We start from the raw sequence: 18,938 nt of genomic DNA on the forward strand, positions 1-18,938 counted from the left end.
CAATTTACAGATACATATACATACATGTACATCTCAGTATTGTTTTAGATTTTATGGTACCTTTAGCAGCAATGGCGTTCTTGCAACTGGCATTTGTTCAAAGCCGCAATAGGAAATTATATTCAGGTAATAATTAATGGTGACACCCATATTTAATATGATGATAGTAGGAATGTATCTAAAGAATAGATTTATTTTCTTTCCACAGTTATAAGAAAGATATGAATTCTGCAAGATAATGCGTCTTTGTACAGAATATCGGTACTAAGATCGGAAAACTATCCCAGTTACAAGAATACCAAATACCTTATAGAGTATTTTTACGACTTTAACAACGCGAGTAAAAACATCGGATTTCAGATAAAAATTCTTTGATCTACTTCGTTTAGTTAGGATTAGTTTGGAGTTGTCTGCTGACTTAAGACGAAAGTTTAGCTTTAGTTGAGACGAAGATTGAAACTCGTTTTCGTTAGGTACTGCTCTGTTCATCCTGCCGGAAAGTAAATAAAATGATTACGACAATGGACCTCTGATTTAGATCCTTGTTTATCACCTCAGACGTGTCGGGCACCCCAAAGTTGTGTCTCGTGGTACATGCGATATATATTGTCTCTAATAAGTTTGGCTTTATCTGAAAGAGATTCAAGTAGAGTTGAATCTGTGAAGAAATGCGAAGACTTTACTAACCTTTGGACAGGTTAAGTGCCACGATGTGTTTTTTAAGAAAGTCGAGGCATATATCTTGGGAAGTGCCCAGAGAATGCATATTGCATGTTAAGGCCCTGAAATTAGTTTAAAATTCATAAAAATTTAAGACCAACGTTAAAATTCTATTCCTCTCACCCTAACTGTCGAAATGCGATGTCCTCCAACTCCTTGCCAGTCTGGGGCTGCCCTAAGCTAGTCCTGCTCTGTCTCCGATTAGCGGAAGTGGAGCCAGTGGCCGCCGGAGCCGCCGATTGCACCGCTTGGTGCGAGGAGCTAGACGACGAGTCGCCTTCCTGTTTCCTTAGCGATTTATCCGTGACTCCTCCTCCTCCCCCAGCTCCTGTTCCAGCGGCCTGCTTTTGCTGCTGCCTCTGTTGTCGTCGCTGCTGGCGCCTTAGCTGACCGCTTATGCGGTGCTCCCGCTCAGCCTGCAGATTCTCTAGGAAGATGGCGTTCCAAAAGCGGGACTGCTGCCAGATGGGTTGCTGGCGCAGCGAGATGAATAGGTACTCTCGGTAAGGATCGCAGCCAGGGACCTCGACCTCGTGGTAGAAGAGGAAGCAAAGGTTCATCAACACCCCCGCTGGGCCGTAGTCCTCGCATTCCCCGCACTCGAACAGTGCCAGGGCAAAGTACTGGGCCAGGCCGCCGAAAGTGGCGGAGTCGAGTCTCTTAGATTTGTGTCGCTGTTCCGTGAGGAACCGGGTGAACCACAGCCGGCCGATTTCCAGACGCAGCAGCACCCCGAACTCCGACTTAAGTTCCAGGTTGATGACGTTGGTAGGTCCGCCGAAGAGCAGGGCTGTGAAATGCTTCATGAACTCCTTGACGGGCTCCTCCCCCGCCCGACAGTCCAGACTAATGGAGGAGGCCCACGACGGCACCGAGTTCTGTGACTCGGAGCGGATGAAGTGCCTCCAGTCAGTGGACTCCATGCTGGGACTGGCCAGCATCTGGTCCGGCTCGTCCCTCAGGCTTGTCAGAGTGCTGCTGTTGGAAGTGCGGCTGCGCGGCGGCACTCGCATCGAGTTGCTACCACCAGCTCCTCCGCCACCCCACTGCTGGCGCCCGGTCGTCGATCCAAACTGACCCCCGCCTTCCGTGGGTGGCTGGACATCGATATGGGGTGGGGCGGCCTCGCCCAGCTCCCCAATGCGCTGCATGTCCTTTTGCATGTCCATTTCACTGCGCCGGGCTCCGGCAATAGCCCGAGCACGCTCGTATCCGCCGGAATGCCGCGACTCAAGGGAGTCGGAGCGAGTGGTGCTACTTAAGTCGTGAGATCGAGCCGCCAGATGCTCCGGCAGTGACAAGGAGCTGCTTTCATCTGTGCTGCTACCACCAGAGCTGCTGGAGGAACCAGAACTGGAACGGGGTGGACCGCCTTGCTTGCTGCCAGCATGGTTGCGACCACGAGATGGCTCCAAACGGGGTCCTTGAAAAAGGAATTAAGATTAAAGGCTTAAGCGTTTCAAAAAAAAACCGCTTACGTGGTGCTAAGTTGGGCTGGCGATAGCGTCCGGATATAATTTCTTCATGAGCCCTTCGAGCCTTAACCCGACGTCCCTCAAAGTCGATTTTCGTGTAATCGATGCTCTCGTCAACTGCAAATTATTTAAGATTTTATCTTTTAAAATTTTATGTAAATATATTTTATAGTAATCTTACACTTGGGAATATCCTCGTCGTCGTCACAGTAGTCGGAATCACTGCTGCTACTGCTCAGTGTCAACTGCAAGTACACAAAATAGGAAATACATTTAATCAAGAACTCAATCATTGGGTCTATGGGAAGGAGTTTACGTGTCTATTTGGATTTTTGAAAGTTTATCTGACTTGTAAACATAAGGCTGCTACGATTAAGATGAGTTTGCTATACAATTAAGTCTGCAAATTAAAGATCTAGCTATTTATTAAAATAATAATAGCTTCCTTGACTATCTATCAACTTCTTCTCAGTATCAGAAATCCAAAAATATGAAAATCGTTACCAAACAAGGCTAAACAAACACAGTCTTGCACTGAATTCCTTTTCCTTTCAATTTGGTGTATATATAATTAATTTTAATCAAGGACGATGCGCTCCGAGTGAGAGAAAGTCAAGTACAAAAGAAACAGCTGAGAATATGCCGCCCAGTTCCACCCCACTGAGTCCGCCCCACACCCGATAGCAGATTGGGGCCTCAAAGTGAAGGTCAAACGAGTGCAGCGGCAAAGCGGAAACAACAAGAATAAACAGCACAACAAAACTATCAAAGTGTCAGTTGCTTTTGCAGCATAGACAGTACCCACACACAATCTCGCAGCCCGACACCCCCATTCGAATCACCTCTCGTCCCGTTCATTACCAAGGCTATCAGAGCTCAGGCCTAGAGATGTCCTCTCCTTCGTGAACGCCTGCCAATGGGTCAGGTCAGGGATAACTGCATTTTATCCTTTTACTGGCTAATGGCCCATAAAGTCTTATCCTTGCAATCTCTTACACAAAACAATAGTTTTTTCAGGAAGATATTTGTCATAACTTGGTAGAGATTTAATAGGTAGTCTTATAATAATGGTTAAGATTTTAAAATATATTTTTAAATATTATCTGCTTTATTAGGGAAACTGTAGGCAGCCTTTACTTGCTTTATATATTTTATAAAAATTATTTCTGATACCGTCACCCACGTGACTCACGCTGCCTGCCCCAGTTCTGTTACCTTATTTGATATTCCGTTGAGCAGCTCGTTGCTGTTGCCCAGCACTGTGAGGAACTTGGACTTGAGTGCCCCGATGCTGGGTGTCCGTTCCATGAACAATTTGATTTTCGATCGCTCGCCGGCGAAGCCAGCCGGAGGCGTTCCCGGCACCGCTCCCGCCGGGGGTGGCTGTGGCTTTGCATCCACCATTGCGGCCTTCGGTTATGTCAAACTCAATCGAGATACGGCGGTTACCGGGCTTAGTCGACCTTCTCTTTGGGCAGCACTATTGCGTAGCTTCAATGGCCAGGCTAGGTTAGAAGGCCCGGGCGAACCTCACTGCAACTGCTGATGCTTCAGCTGTGGATTCCAGTATCGATTTTTCGTATGCTTGCATGTCACACACATCGGGTGAAGGTAAACTTCGTACTTGGCTGCAGCATTTTTGGCGCATTTCATATCCAACGCAGCGGATATTTCGCTGCTTTTCTTTAAATTCGTCGGTTTATTAATCCAAATTCTAGTCTTTGGAACTTTAGGGATACTATTTTATGTAATTCCTTGGCTATCAATAGATTTTCTCTATTTGCACTTCTTTAAGTTAGTCTTTAAAGGTACCTTGTCTGTTTAACTGTTTGAGGTCTAAACTAATATTGCAGGAAGTAATGACAGGAAAACGCTAAATTATAAAGGCACTTCTTTGACTTTAAGTACTTTAAGTTGCATGAAGTCCCTCAGAGCTCTATTGGGGAATTACATTTTCCGATCTCACACACATACACACAAACTGCGGCACCGACACGCACACGCCCCTTTTTCGCACGCAACGTGGTGGCGCGAGGTTTGGGGTAAGTAGAGTATTTTCCACAGCTTTTCCACCCGCGTCCATAGATTGCAACAGACGTCGCTCGAATGCAGCCGCAACCTGCTGGCCAACAGCCGAGTCCCGTTACCATTTGTTGCCACCTCGTAGCGGCGCAGACGGACCTTATTTAAGAACTGTTTTCACTATTTTTTTTCTAAAAGGGCTTTAATTCATAAAGTGTATGGTTTAAATTTCATAAATAGAGTATATTATCTCTTAAATTTATTCATTTATCATTCTTTTATCAATATATTCCATAAAAGTTTCTTATTGTGTTTATAGCTTAGGTTGTCATGACGGCTGACGAGGCGTATGCGTAATATTACAAATGGCGTTGACTAATAAATATTTATCTTAAAAGAAAGTATGTAAAAATAGTGAAAACATTGCATTTTTTTTATCTACATTCTAGGAACACTCATGGCTAATGAATTTCTACCAAGAAAAAGCTCCGCCCGCCATCTTTACATGAATTCTACACAATATAATTTCCGTTTCTCTCTCAGAAAGCTTTTCCGATGGCTGCCGGAGAGAGCACAATTGCCGGCATGCAGAGTGTTTACGCTCAGCTGGCAAACAGCTGACTGATTGCGAGAGCAAACCAGCCATCGGCTTGCGTCAACAGGGAAATCTGCTGCACGAGGCAGGACCACCAAGGACACAAGGTGGGTGGCCGACGGCGGGTGGGCGATTAGAAAATGTGCGTGCCTACAATTATGGAACTTTGCCATTGTCGTTGCCAATTTATTATGCATTGAATTTATATTTAGAACAGAATTATCGAACGCTGCGAGGAGTCCTTATTGCCATAATTCCCGTTATGCCAAAAATATTTATTGTATCTATTGAAATTGCTTTTTGATTTGCACTTTCAACAGCCAGCAGGTGGTGCCTGGCGATATTTTTATTATTGTTTACATTTTTGTATTGTTACTCATTTGTTTGCCAAAAATTGATTATAAATATGTTAGGGCTTGTACGTTTAAAGCAGCTTGCAACTAACTTTATTAATTGGGTGTTCCCCGATAAACGATTTTAAGAAATCCCTGGTAACCAATTACTTTGAATGATATTTGGAAGTATGACTTTCAGAAATAATTTATAAAAAAGAATAAATCAAGCAATCAATAGAAAACAAACTATAAAAAAATACTTTTAAAAACCTTATAGTAAATAATATATTTTGCATTACATTTTGCATTAAAAATGTCACATTTTTACAAATAAATTTCATTCACAAGTCTAAGGCAGCTCTCGGTAAAAATAAGTAATAATTTATAAAGAAAATCCGTACGTTTCATAAAATGTTTAACAACAAAAAGAATATACATATAGAGAGGAAATGGTGAAAAATTGATGTTTTTCTCACACGCGACGTGGTCGGGCAGTCACTGTTTTTATAAAGATCGAATACGATGTTGTGTTGTATTTATAAAACAACGCGAAAATACTGAAAATAGTTTGATGGGAGAGACAACAGGCGGGGATCCGAGGAAATGATAGGAAAACCAGACAAGATGAGAATTCAGTTCTGCGTTGACTTCTTCCTACTCGACGACGAAAACTGCTGGGACTGGGTACTGGGGACTAGAGACTACAGACTAGAGACTATAGACCGAAGATTGCAGTAAAAATGCTGTTTAGAATTGGATAGAGATTTCAGTTTGCTAGGAGACGATCGCCGAACGAGACCGTAGCAGAATATTCATGTCGCGCTGTGGCTAGACATTAGAATTATATATATATACCCTTATATATATTCATGTGCTACCAGCTGGCAGTGGCAGTTTTGAGTGCGGCACGACGCGTCAAGTGAAAACGAATTATGTAAGTGATCTCTGCACTATTCGATCGATCCAGTCATTCATCGATCCGATTCGAAACAATAACAAATGGAAATGCCAATTAAATCGAAGTGAAGTGAAGTGCAGCCAAAGTGGGCTAAATATAAAACTGGTCTAATTTTAACCACAGAACGCTCCACGCGAAAGTTCAAGGCATTTCGTATACTTTCGATGGATAATTGAAAGATAAACATGCTAATTTTCATAATTTTTTTATGGTTTTTTCGCCAAGAAGAAAGTAAAAGAATTGTGCATAAAAACGCAAATATAGGCAAGCCAAGGAAATGTTTAAAAATAGTTGCCCACCGTTCTCCCATAAAAATAAAAACTTTTCCCCTCAATGTGTGAGTGCGTGTGTAAGGTTGTGTGTGTGTGTGTATGTATGAGTTGGCGTTGCGTTCGATTCGGTGGCTGCCTCCCAGGGCACTTGTATCTCAAAGATGCCGGGCGGAGATGCCCGTGGAGGTGGATATATGGGAGAGTCGACAAGCCCGATCCACTGCAGTCGGCTTTAATAAATATGGTAACACTGCGTGACATATTTTCGACCCAAAAAACATGAACAGGCTGCCGAAGTTTTCAAAAATAGTGCGAGAAACATGGCGGGGTGGGAGCTCAATGACCACGTTGCGTATACGCAATGCTCGATATCTGTTTGAAGTAGGCGTTCTGCCATTCGTATATACGGTTTTTGATATTTTGGATTATGAAATAAAGTTATGAAAAAGTAAAAAAAAAAAATAATCAAGTTCTGTTTCATACAATATTATTGACTAGAAATAATATCATACAGAAAATATTATTGTAATGTCTCTGTGAAACTTAAGAATTGTTAAACTTTGTTAATTAAACTGGACATCTTTAATTTTATATAATATTTCATATAGACCCACCTGCGTCATTAAAAAATATACGCAATAAATGAAAAATATTTCTTAATTTCCTATCTATTCTCTTACCTTAAATTCGTAAATCTCTTTTCTTACAACTTTCTTGTATATTCCCTACGTTCTATTACAAGAGATATTTTTCTGTACTCTTAAAAATTAAAGAAAGAAAACTAATTTATTTTATAATTAACTCTCTCTCTCTCCCTTATTCTTCTCGAAGAATTCTTCTCCCAGAATCTTCCGAAATCTCAGCCACTTAGCCGCGTTGACAGCGTGCGCCAATTGAGTCACTAAAAACATTTCCCTCTTTCGCATTTTCGCATCATTTCATAAATAAACAAGCCCGTAATGTTTTGCCAAAAAGTTTTTGAATTCGTTCGCCTGCACAGAGAAATATTTTAGCCTAAATTTAGCCAGTTTATTCTTGATCGAACTCTGGCTGCGTTTAGTGTTGCGCACAAAATCCCCGAAAATTGCATTTTCGAAAAATTTGCCGCCTAGGACTGTGCCTCCGAAGAATTGGGTGAGCCAGCTAAAAATAATCATATTTATATATCAGATTTTTGGCAGTTCTCTTAATGGAATATGAAGTCGTTTGAAGTGCTAAGTTAATGAGCGGAAATTTGGTCATTATGTGATATTTAAGAATAAACATGGAAATAAATATTTTAAATATTAAGTTTAAAACTTCATAGTTAGATAAAATAGATACTATCTATATTTCTGCTTAAAATATAGATTAAATAAGAAGATAATCGAATAATAAGACGGCAGTTTCCTGACAACCCTTTCGACAAAGATGACGACCCCGCAGTTGCTCAGCAAGAATGTTCGAAATATGCCCAACTGGGTGGTAAATAAAAACAAATCTTTCTAATAGAAGGTTTAGATTTTAAGAATTTCACTTTTAGAATGAGGCAAATGATCGCATTGGACCTAAGCCACCGCCCACGCCGCCAAATGGTGTGGCCGGGGGGCCGCCTAAGGCCCCGGCATTGCCTCCCAAAGCGAAGAATACTCCCGAGCCAGATTACGAAATTATTGAATTCTCCAACCAGCAACAGTACTCCAATGAACCGATGAAAACCACAGTGATCCGGACCAAGACACCAGGTGATTTTCAAAAATGCTCCTATCATTAAGTGCGTCCTTAAGGCCAGAGAGGTATTCAATTCATCTTCCAGATAACAAATTAAAGTGCACCTTGTGCGGTTCCCAGAACCCCTGGGTGACCTGTTCCGAGTGCGCTGGCCAGATCTTCTGTGCCTCCTGCGATGACATGTTCCACAAGCATCCCAAGCGCAAACAGCACATGCGAAAGGTGAGGATTTCCCCTTTAATCAATGATCCTTTACTGATTAATCATCTTTCAGGCCGTCGAACAGGGCACTCCGCCCATTCCCCCCAAGGCGCAGCCGGGAGGAGGAGCTCCACCGCCGGTGGCACCACCACGACGCAGCAAACGTGGTCTGCTGACACCGTTCCTGGGCCGCAAGGATCAGGTACGCCACTGCACGATTTCCTAGACCCATAAGCCAGCTCCGACATAGGTTACTCATAGTACCAAGTTTGTAAAATTCGATTTGAATGCTTGAATAAACAAAATCCTTAATGCCAGAATGCCTGCCCAACAAAACAAATCAGAAACCAGAGAACCACAAATTCTCTATGAAAACTCTTTAAATAGAAAACCGAAAAACCGACAAGGCACCCAACCCGATTTTTTTCCAGATGCTGCCGCCGCCCTCGCCCACTCCTTCGCACAAATCTCTGGGCGGCTGGCGAGGACAACTAGGTGGCGGAGTAACTCCCCCACCTCCTGCTCCATCAGCCCATCATCAGATGAATAATCGCCCGCTGCCCGAGCCGCCACGAAGCGAGGCTGGCGGTTCCTCGAGGTCCGGAACCCCGAAGTCCGTGTTCGACGGCATCCAACGGCCGCCTTCAGTACAGCTGGAGAAGATCAAGAGCAAGGCCAGCGCCACTCTGGACCGCATGGCCATTCTGCAGCAGCGGTACCGCCAGCAGAAGGCGCGCCAGGAGCTAAGCGCCAACAGTGAGCAGGTGAGTGGCGGTCCGCCCACCCCCCACATCGCCATCAAATGTATCCCCTCATCATCGATTGTCTCGTTTCGTCTTTGTTTTGTTTCGTTTCGTTTCGTCTCGTTTCTCCCTTTCCTCGCTCTTTATCTCTCTCTGTGGGTGCCTCCGTGTTTTCGTGGTCATTCCCCCGTCGCAGCATCTGCTGAATGGAGCCGGCTTCGAGCCCTGGTCAACCATCTCACCATCGCCATCGCATTTTCGTTCCGGCAGCATGTCATCCGGTCTGAACTCATCCCATTTCGATCTCTCGGATGACTCACACAACTTTCACAATTCCTTGCTGCTCCAACGACAGGCGGCGGGTGCACAGCGCCGCCAGATGAGCACCTCGGTGTTTAACCTTAACACCGCCACCCCCCGCCGCCCACTGGCTGAGACGCAGAACGGTAAAGCCTGGTTGGCCAACCAACGGATGCAACAGGTGGGTTACAGAAATATCGTGGAATACTTTCAACACAATACATTCTTTTAGGCCCAATCCCTGGCGCAACTCAATTGTGCCGGATGTCAGAGCCAGCAGCCACCCGGTTGGCAGCACCAACATCTCCACCAGCACCCGGACGAGTGGTCCCAGTTTGGCTCCCAACAGCAGTTCAACAACTCGAATCTATCTCTCAACCTGGGCCCAGGTTACGTGCCCCAGCACCATCCACATCAGCATCCCCACTACCCGCCGCCTGTTTTTATGACCCAACGAGGAATGATGTATCCAGGAGCACCTGGCTACCCCATGATGCATCCAGGTAGGCTTACTTAACTCCCTTGTGGATTGTTTGAAATGATTCTTTCTCATTTAGGAGTCATGGGAATGCCGCCAACAGCTGCCTCTCGGGCCGCCTCCCGTTCCCGCTACGCTGCCTCACCTACGCCCAGTCGCAAGTCCATGTCCTTGCGACGAAAGCGCACCAATTACGTGGACGACGAGCTGACCGACGATGAGGACTCCGACCAGGACGATCGCCGATCTCTGGTCTCCACTCGGTCTGGTATGACCAGTGCATCCCGTTCGCAGCCGCACCACCAGCCCCGCCAGAGGCGCCTGTCCAGTGCCTCCCAGTTAATCGCCAACGACGAGCTGGATGGTGAGCAGCGGCACGGATCCAGGCAGCACAAGATGCGGGATAGGCGCGGCTCGGTCGCCAAGTCGGTGCAGAGTGAGTGGCTCCCGGAGAGACGAGACTCCCAGACCAGCAATGGTGGCACACTCACCAGAAATAAGCCAGCAACGGATTCGGCCCGCACAAGTCGCATTTACTCGGACCTGGAGTCGGAGGGTTCAGGAGCCCGCGCTCTAGTTCAAGCGAAAATCCAACAGAAGCTCCAGGAAGCCGACCAACACAAATCCTCCAAGAAAGCCGAGCCAAAACGGAAGCCAGAGATGAAGGATGAGAACACACAGGCCGCGGCAGTAGTGCACAAGGCGACACCGGCGCCACAAGCCCAAGAAGAAAGCGCCTCGGAGTATGAGGAGGTGGTGGAGGAGGTTACAGCGTCGGAAAGCGAAGCCGAGGCTCAGCCCGATCCCATCGAGGAGCTTCCAGCGGAGCCTGAGACCGATGACTTGGGTCCGCCACCCTCAACGCCGGACCACGAGTGGGAATGCGAGTTTTGCACATTCGTAAACGAACCGAACATCAAGATCTGCTCCATCTGCTGCAAGACGCCCAGCAAGCCCCCAGTTCAGCCCAACAAGGCCAAAAAGGTGGAAGAAGTACCACAACAGCAGACAAAGGCACAAACCCAATCTCAACAGCCTGGAAAAGCGCAGGTGGCTTCCCAGCCTGAAGCCAAACTGGTGCGAAAGTCCTCGCTGAAGAGCCAGCAGCCCAGCCAGAAGATAAGCAGTGGTACCAGCACTGCCGCCCCAGCCACAAAAATAGCTCAGCCCACCAGCAAATCAAGCTCAAACCACTCAGCTGGATCGAATAAAGCCTCGAAGTCCTCCTCGAGTATTCCTGTGGCGACGCCCTCAAAGCCAACTCTGAAAAACTCATCCGAAAACGAGTCCGATAACGCCATGTCCAAGGGCTTCTTGCACAAAGGTAGGATACAAAAGCGAATCTCATTTTTCGAAGGCACCAAGGCCTGAGACCCAACCACTCAAGACTAAAACTAGTTAGTAATGACCTGTAAGCACAACAATTAACGCATTTATGGAATCCAAATACAGAACAAGACCACCACCCAAAACCGCATTCAGTTTGTTTAATTTGACTTGTTGGTTATCCCCCTCCTCAATGATAATGCTCTCATCCGTCCCGTTCCAGAGTCCGTTGAAAACATTTGGAATACGCTGGATGAGAGCATTCAGGCGGAGGCGGAAAAGGTACTCAAGCAGGCCCACAAGGTGTCCACGGGCTGTGGCGGTACTCCGCCTCGTGAAGTAGCGGCTGTGGAAATGGGAACTTCGCCGCCACCTCAGAGCATTTCCACTCAAGTATAAAAATGTCCTGATAGTATTTCGAGTCTCGCCCTAATCTAACGGTTTCTTGCAGACCTACGATGCTCTACCATTCAACAAGAAGCAGGAGGAGATTCCTTCTCTTCCCACAGATCGATTCAGAACCCCAGAACCAATTATTTTGGAACGCCGTCCGCACTATCGCAGCAACTCGCAACTTCCCTTGGAGAACGAGCGGTATCGCAGTGCCAATGATCTAAGGTTTCATGATGGCTATGGACTGGATCCCTATAATGCCGGTCAAGTCACCAGGCGACCCAATTTCATAAAAGAACTTCGAATGCTGCAACACGTATGTTTGATAATATAAAAGATATATCATTTTCAATATAAACTTCCATTCTAGCAAACATCTTCGCCTTTTGATCTGCCCACTGAATCCTTTGGTTTGAAACACGAGCCTGCCCGCGATCCGGAAACAGAAATGCACATTATTCTGAAGGAGCTGGAACTGTACAAGTTTACCATCGAGGAGCTAGAGGCGGCTGTTAAGTACTGTGCCCCCGATACCCATCCGATTCAGTGGCTCCGCGACAACTGGCAAAAGTTGGTCCAGACAGTGCAGAGTTTGTCCACCAAGTACGGCCAGGAGCGGGGCGAGAACACGATTGGAACAGTGTCCCAGAACGAGGCACGTGAGGCGCTGCGAAGCTCTGGAGGGAACGTATGGCAGGCGGTGGCCGACTGCATCCAGCAGCGTCAGCAGAAGTACAGGAAGCTGGCCAGCAAGGGAAACTTCCTGCGGGACGACATCGTCAACGCGCTGACAGCGCACCAAGGTAATGTGGAGCAGGCGCTGCTGGAGCTGAATCGCACGCAACTCAAGCCATTCCTAATGCGCATCTGGGGCTCGCCGAATGGCGTTGAGAACGATAGTGGTGTGGCCATTGACACCAAGTCGGGTTAGTTTGTAGATCGCGCTTCAGACAATCGCAGTCCATAATATGCCATATTTCTCTCTCTCTATTCTCGATTCACGTTCATTTGCCCAAACAGATATCCATGAATTTTTAAACACCCACGCTTTGGATTGCCTGCAGCCCCCGGTGGCCGGTGAGAGTCCCAGTCCGGGCTCGGCCCACCCATTCGATCCCATCCCCGCCGATGATAGCCACAGCCCTGCCAAGTCCACCTACGCCACGCCCAGTCCCTACCAAATGGAGGACAGTACTCTGAAAAACCTGGAGATCCTCATCGGTAACATGGAGCAAAACCAAGCGAAGCAGAACCAGGAGGTGCTCCGGTCTATCGAGAGCATGCTGGAGACGTTCAAGGGAAAGTCGGAGCTGGAATATGAAACGGATCCAGAGGTCATGCGCATTCTCACCAAGAGTCCCATCAGCGCTCTGAAGGCTACGGGTCCGATTGAAGACAAGTCCACCGACGACGTCAAGAACTTTGTTTGGCAACACATCCAGGACATAGTGCCCAACCTGGTGCAACAGGTGGAACAGGAGCTCATGGAAAAAACCGAGCCCGAGGCTCCGGTCGAAGCCACTCAGCCAAAGTTGGAGAATGCAGAGCCACCGCCTGAGCCTGAGCCAGAGCCAACTCCCGATCCCGGCACCTACATAATGGAGGAGTTCATAAAGCCCAACCTAAGAGAAGCCTCCATTCGTGAAGAACTGCCTCCCAGTTTCATCTATGCCACGGAAATAGCTAATTTCAGGTTAGAGTTCGATCGTGGCGCTGAGAGGGTTCATGAGGCGGAGTGGGAGTTTGATGATTTAGAAGACGCCGAGCACGTAGTATACAAGAGCTATATTGCGCCAAAGGAGAAGACTCCAGATAAAGAGCCCGTCAAACCTGAAGAAGAATCTGTCTCAGTTGCAACTCAACAGCAATCTCAGCCAGAAACTAGTCCCATACAGCAAAAGACTGAAAATGTGGCGTTAACAATTCCAACAGAACCCTCAAATGCAATTCCTAATATAGAATCTTCTGTGGTAGAGAAAAATGAACCTAGTGTGGAGAAACCTCTGATTACCAAAGAACAGCCTAATAATTTTGAAACCCAGGCCGATTTGGATGAAAGGCCTTCCACAAGTCGAGAAGCCAGTCGCAAAAACCGACGCTCCCAGCAGCAAAGGAAAGGCAGATCTCGAGAACAAAGTCAGAAACCTATAAACAGAGTTAAATTACCACAAAGTGTGGACGCGAAAGCCAAAAACACCACAGAACCACCAAAAGATGCATCCTTACAACCAGAAACAAATAATTCTAAGCCAGAGGATATTGTTAAGCCAAAAACTGTAGAAGTTCTGACTGCCACAGTTTCAATTAACTCAATAAATCATGCTAAGTTGCTGGAAAATAATGTTGCAACGAATAAGAATATTTCTATGGCTGAACCACAACCCGAAAAGGATACAGTTAGTACTATTAGTCCGGTACCAGTAGATGAAAAAACTTCCCCGCCCGTTTTTGAAAATATTATTTCCATGGAACCTACTGAAAACTCACTAGAATCTAACACAGAAGCTACCACAATTATACAGGTGCCCACCGCATCACCACAGTCTTCGGAAAATGTTGAGACGGCTCCCCTTGTATCTGAGGCAATAATAAAGGATTCTTCATCAACGGAAATCACTACTGTTGAGGCCGAAGATATAACGATGCCCATTGCTTCTGCAGACTTTATAACAGAAAGAGATGAATCTGCTGTACCCGTACCGACCAGTAGTTCCTCAATATCCAATGACCAGAAGCGAAGTCCAAAACGATTCTCAAAGATTCCCGTGCGAACCCTAAGCAGCAATAGTCTTAGAAGTGAAAGTCGGGCCAGCAATAGAACACCCGAAGTGGAAGAGCCTGCTGTAGAAAATGATGCAATTACCACCCCAACGGCAACAGCTGAAGTGTTAATTACAAATAATGAAGCATCTAATACTTTTAATAATATTTCTCTTCAAAATAATGAACAAGAAGAGGTCAAAGATATCGCTGCATTGGAAGCCCCAATTATTCAAGAAGACAATGAAGAAGCTCAATCTCCACAAGAAACTGCGGCAAGTCATGGGGAAGATTTAATATCCAAACTCCCAGAACAGAGTATACAGCCTGTCCATGTAGAAACAGAAGCCCCAACAATGACAGCCACTGCCGTTAGTCCTTCCCACTCCGATGAAGTATTTGAGGATGCTCCCGAGTTCAGTGGCAGTGAGGGGCCAAAGCAAAACGATGAGGGAACCTCTGATACCGAACTCTACAGCATGGATAGTGATGATCACCCGACAGAAGCCACAACCGCTAACACTGAGGTGCTGCTCGTACTAGAAGGGGAATCCCAAGTGGAGTCCTCCATTGCAAGGACTAGTAGTAACACGAGTATTGGGTCCCATTCAAGCCAATCGGAAACATCCAAGATAGTGCTCAAGGAATTCGTGCCCTCCGGTGATCCCTCCAAGCAAAATCTCAGCGAACTTGTCGAGGACACTCAGCGATTGATCAAACAAATGCGCGAGGAAATCAGCATGGATGAGTTCGAGTCCACGGACGAGGATGACTACTCCGACGAGTACTCGGATGAGTACGACGAAGGCGAGGAAGAGGAGTGGTACGACAGCGAGAGCGAAGAGGAGGGCGACTATGAGGGGGAGGATGGGAACACCTATAACGAGCACACATCCTTTATCGAAGAGGCCTCTACCGGGGATGAGGGCACTGAAATTGAGGACATCATGGAGGAGGACGAAGATCAGTTGGATGAAGACGAGTCGAATCTTACACAAACCGCACCAGATCACGAACCAGTCATCCTGCCCTCCCCATCAGTCACGCCCACAAACCATGAACCTGATTCAGTCCCTGAGACTGAGTTTGTTTCCTCCGCAGGAAATAGTCCAGCAGTTACAAATGATTCACCTGCAACGGAAACTATCGTGCCTCAGCCAAGTATTCAGGAGGCAACCAAAATGTCCTCTCCGCCCCTTCCACCGGAAACGGAAAGTCTACCAGTGGATGAATCACCAGAGGTTGTGGAGGAAGTTGGGCCAGAAGCAGAAATTCCCACAGAAGTCGAGTTGGAGCCAGTTGAAGAACCCGCTGCCCTTCCAATAATTCCCGATCCACCCATTGTCGATTCTGAGTCCCGACCCGTGGAACTGCCCGTGGAGACGGTGCTGGAAGAGCCCAAAAAGGTAACCCCGAGCACAAAAGCCAAAACAGTGAACAAAACCACTGGCAAAGCAGAGGGACCCACACCCAAGACAACCAAGTCCACAGTCAGTAAGATACCCAAGCCCACAACTGAACCCACTCCCGCAACCAAGAAACTTCCGCTTCGGTCCAAATCCTTCTCGGCGCCCATGGGCATCTCATCCGTGAAGCGCATCCAGCAGGAGTACCTGCAGAAGCAGAGTACCACTAGCGCGGCCAGTCGTGTGCCCCTCAAGAGCACTCCGACCACCAAGAAGTCCATCAGCGATGCCATCACCAGGTTCAACTCCAACTCCTCGGATGGACCCAGTACAAGTGGTGCTGCGGCGGCTGCAGCGGCCCTCTTGAAGCCCCGATCCCAGCCCCGTATTCCCAAGAAAAAGTACCACGAAACGTGCTTCTCCGACGACGACTATGAGACGTCAGCCACTGACGAGGAGCAGGAGGATCTGAGCCAGGCTGAACCCTTGAAAGCAGAACTGCTAAAGCGTAAGCTGAGTATGCCCGTCTTCCGGGCGTATCCTAGTGTCCAAGAGCCGGTTATTGAGGAACCAGCGGTGTGTACCAGTCAAAAGTAACCAAGTAAATTCCATAATGAAACTGGATCGCTTCTCTGTGTTGATTTCAGGTCTTGGCGCGAAAGTACGTGGAACAGGATCTGGTGAGATCTATAGCCGAAGCCCAGATAGCCGCCACCTTGGTGAACATGAAGTTCCAGGAGGACGTTGCCTTGTGGGCGGCCAGAGAGTGCTCTGACCTGGATCATGCCATTGCCATGCTCCAGCAAGAGTGCGAACTGTGCATGAACACCTACCCAATGAACCAGATAGTTTCCATGCTGAAATGCACTCACAAGTGCTGCAAGCAATGCGCCAAAAGTTATTTCACAGTGCAGGTGAGAGTAATCCCTTGAATAATCCTTAAGGATTTGTATATCAATGCATTTTTTATTCACAGATCACCGATCGCAGTATCAACGATTGCAGTTGCCCGTTTTGCAAACTGCCCGAGCTGAGCAACGAGGCCCAGCATGAAGATGAGCACCTGGAGTACTTCTCCAACTTGGACATCTTCCTGAAGAGCATCCTCGACGGCGATGTCCATGAGCTGTTTCAGCGCAAACTCCGCGATAGAACGCTCCTGCAGGACCCCAACTTCAAGTGGTGCATCCAGTGCTCCTCCGGATTTTTTGCCCGGCCCAAGCAGAAGCGTCTCATCTGTCCGGACTGTGGCTCCGTGACCTGCGCCCAGTGCCGTAAGCCTTGGGAGCGCCAGCACGAAGGCAGCAGCTGCGAGGCATACCTGGAATGGAAGCGGGAGAACGACCCAGAGTTGCAAGCCCAGGGTGTCCAAGAGCATCTGGCGCACAATGGCATTGACTGCCCCAAGTGCAAGTTCCGATATTCACTGGCCAGGTGAGCTTACTTTCAATTCAAGCCACACATATAAAAAATAAAACATTTTTTAATTTTACAGAGGAGGCTGCATGCATTTCACCTGCACTCAGTGCAAATTCGAGTTCTGCTACGGCTGTGCCCGACCCTTCATGATGGGCGCCAAGTGCACGGTGTCCAACTACTGCGCCAAGCTCGGCCTGCACGCCCACCATCCCCGCAACTGTCTCTTCTACCTGCGTGACAAGATTCCCATGCAACTGCAGTTCCTGTTGAAAGAACAAAGGGTCAAGTTCGACACAGAGCCCATTCAGACCAAGGACGAGTCGAGTAGTTCCACAAAAGCCCGGGCACAAGCTCGCTGTCCTATTCCCCTGCAGAAGGAGACTCCCCAGGGACTGGTGGATACGGTGTGCAATACCGAGGTGCCCGACAAACACGCCGGCATGTGTCGGTAGGTTGTGGAACGTGAAAGTCCCCAACTAAGTCTAATTAATCCAAAATAATCCACACAAATTTCAGCACCCACTACGTAGAGTATTTGGCAGCCAAGGTGGCAAAAGCTGGCATCGATCCACTGCCCATTTTCGATCTGACGGACTGTGTGCAGGAGCTGCGTAGGCGTGGCATCGCCCTGCCCGAGCGCGGCCCCTGGGACACCGATGAGATATACAAGAACATGTGCTCGGAGGTGAGTTCTGGCTATCATCAATTCATCGGTTTATTGATTTCCTTTTATTTGTGTGGCACGAATCGGATTTGGTTTTCCATTTTCCTTAATCGGCATTGCATACGCGGAAAACGAGTTTCCTGCTGCCGGTGGCGATTTGTTTTGACTCAGTTTGGTGATTCAGTCTTCGCCCCCGTCGACTGATGAAGGTGGAAAACCGAAAACCAAAATAGAGAAATCTCAATCATTTAGCCGCTGACTAAATTTAGATGCCGTCTGACGTGTTTCACACGCGTCTTAATTGATATTGCTTTTATTATTATTTAATTGTAAACAATTACCGTGTTCGCATCTCAATTGTTTATAAACGAATGCCTCAATCTCGATCTTACTTGTAGGTGATCAAGAAGCATATTCCCCTGAAATCGGCTTAAGATGGAGAGAAGGAGTACGAGATGTTCTGGAAGCGATCGACTGTGGCACTTTTTCATTATTTCATCTATGATTTATAGTAGTTCTTTTTCATCTAGATTCTAGACATTTTCATAGACCTATACACCAAAAAATCTTACATCTTAGACAGCTCGTTAGACATTAGATATATATACGTTTGCACCAACCCACTGGCACACCCATATAGAGAAGCATCCCAACTCGTTTAGTTGCTAAGAGATTGAAAACACCGGCCCCAAGATCAACACGTGTACCAAACTGCATCCAATAAACCTTGTGTGTGAAAATCGAATGCAATTGTTCATATCTTTTCTTAGACAAATATTTCCAGATGTTGCTGTCAGAGTGGTAATTACGATAAGGGCACTGAACTTGCAAAAATATTTAACAATAAATGGTTTAAAATATTTTATTATCGGATTAATTGAAAATATACATTAATACTTCAAGAATTTATTAATTTAAAGCTTTATTTTAAGATTTTTCAATCGTCGGGTTAAGGGGCGTATGCGTATTTTAAGTCTAAGGAAAATCCAACCAAAACTGTTGCATACTTTTCTGCTGCGGATGGCTGCTTGACATGCACGGACTAAGCGATATCTTTAAGTATCTCGAAAGTCGTAATTCCACAAACAAATATACATACACGCTTCTTCTTGACCATTGGCTATATTGCCAAAAAGGCAAATGCGACCCATAAATTATGTC

At 46.7% G+C, this 18,938-nt stretch overlaps 2 protein-coding genes across 9 annotated transcripts; one reads left to right on the forward strand and one right to left on the reverse strand.

Annotated features, from left to right (window-relative positions):
* Positions 1–354: 354 nt before the first annotated feature.
* Positions 355–4,303, reverse strand: LOC6498234 (uncharacterized protein KIAA0513). The gene is made up of 7 exons (XM_001962321.4): positions 3,411–4,303; positions 2,377–2,440; positions 2,199–2,312; positions 844–2,143; positions 688–782; positions 554–631; positions 355–490 (listed from the first exon to the last, which is right to left on the reverse strand). Exons 1-6 carry the CDS (start codon positions 3,597–3,599, stop codon positions 555–557), a joined length of 1,839 nt encoding a protein of 612 aa, XP_001962357.1. The 5' UTR covers positions 3,600–4,303; the 3' UTR covers positions 355–490; position 554.
* A 1,489-nt stretch (positions 4,304–5,792) lies between these two features.
* Positions 5,793–18,522, forward strand: LOC6497305 (E3 ubiquitin-protein ligase lubel). Of its 8 annotated transcripts, none has more exons than XM_014906142.3 (18): positions 5,800–6,081; positions 7,727–7,841; positions 7,900–8,101; positions 8,173–8,309; positions 8,362–8,490; positions 8,720–9,052; positions 9,228–9,512; positions 9,564–9,834; positions 9,889–11,133; positions 11,359–11,528; positions 11,587–11,844; positions 11,899–12,454; positions 12,549–16,270; positions 16,342–16,608; positions 16,671–17,128; positions 17,190–17,561; positions 17,630–17,798; positions 18,176–18,522. In XM_014906142.3, the coding sequence occupies exons 2-18, from the start codon at positions 7,788–7,790 to the stop codon at positions 18,209–18,211; spliced, it is 8,664 nt and encodes a 2,887-aa protein (XP_014761628.1). In that variant the 5' UTR covers positions 5,800–6,081; positions 7,727–7,787; the 3' UTR covers positions 18,212–18,522. The 8 variants fall into 8 exon arrangements, with proteins under 8 accessions (XP_044572542.1, XP_014761628.1, XP_014761629.1 ...); XM_014906143.3 differs by having other exon boundaries at positions 11,899–12,331; XM_001962320.4 differs by having other exon boundaries at positions 9,387–9,512.
* The last annotated feature ends 416 nt before the right edge of the window (positions 18,523–18,938 follow it).

Source organism: Drosophila ananassae, chromosome 3R (genome assembly GCF_017639315.1).
Source record: "Drosophila ananassae strain 14024-0371.13 chromosome 3R, ASM1763931v2, whole genome shotgun sequence".
NCBI lineage: Eukaryota > Metazoa > Arthropoda > Insecta > Diptera > Drosophilidae > Drosophila > Drosophila ananassae.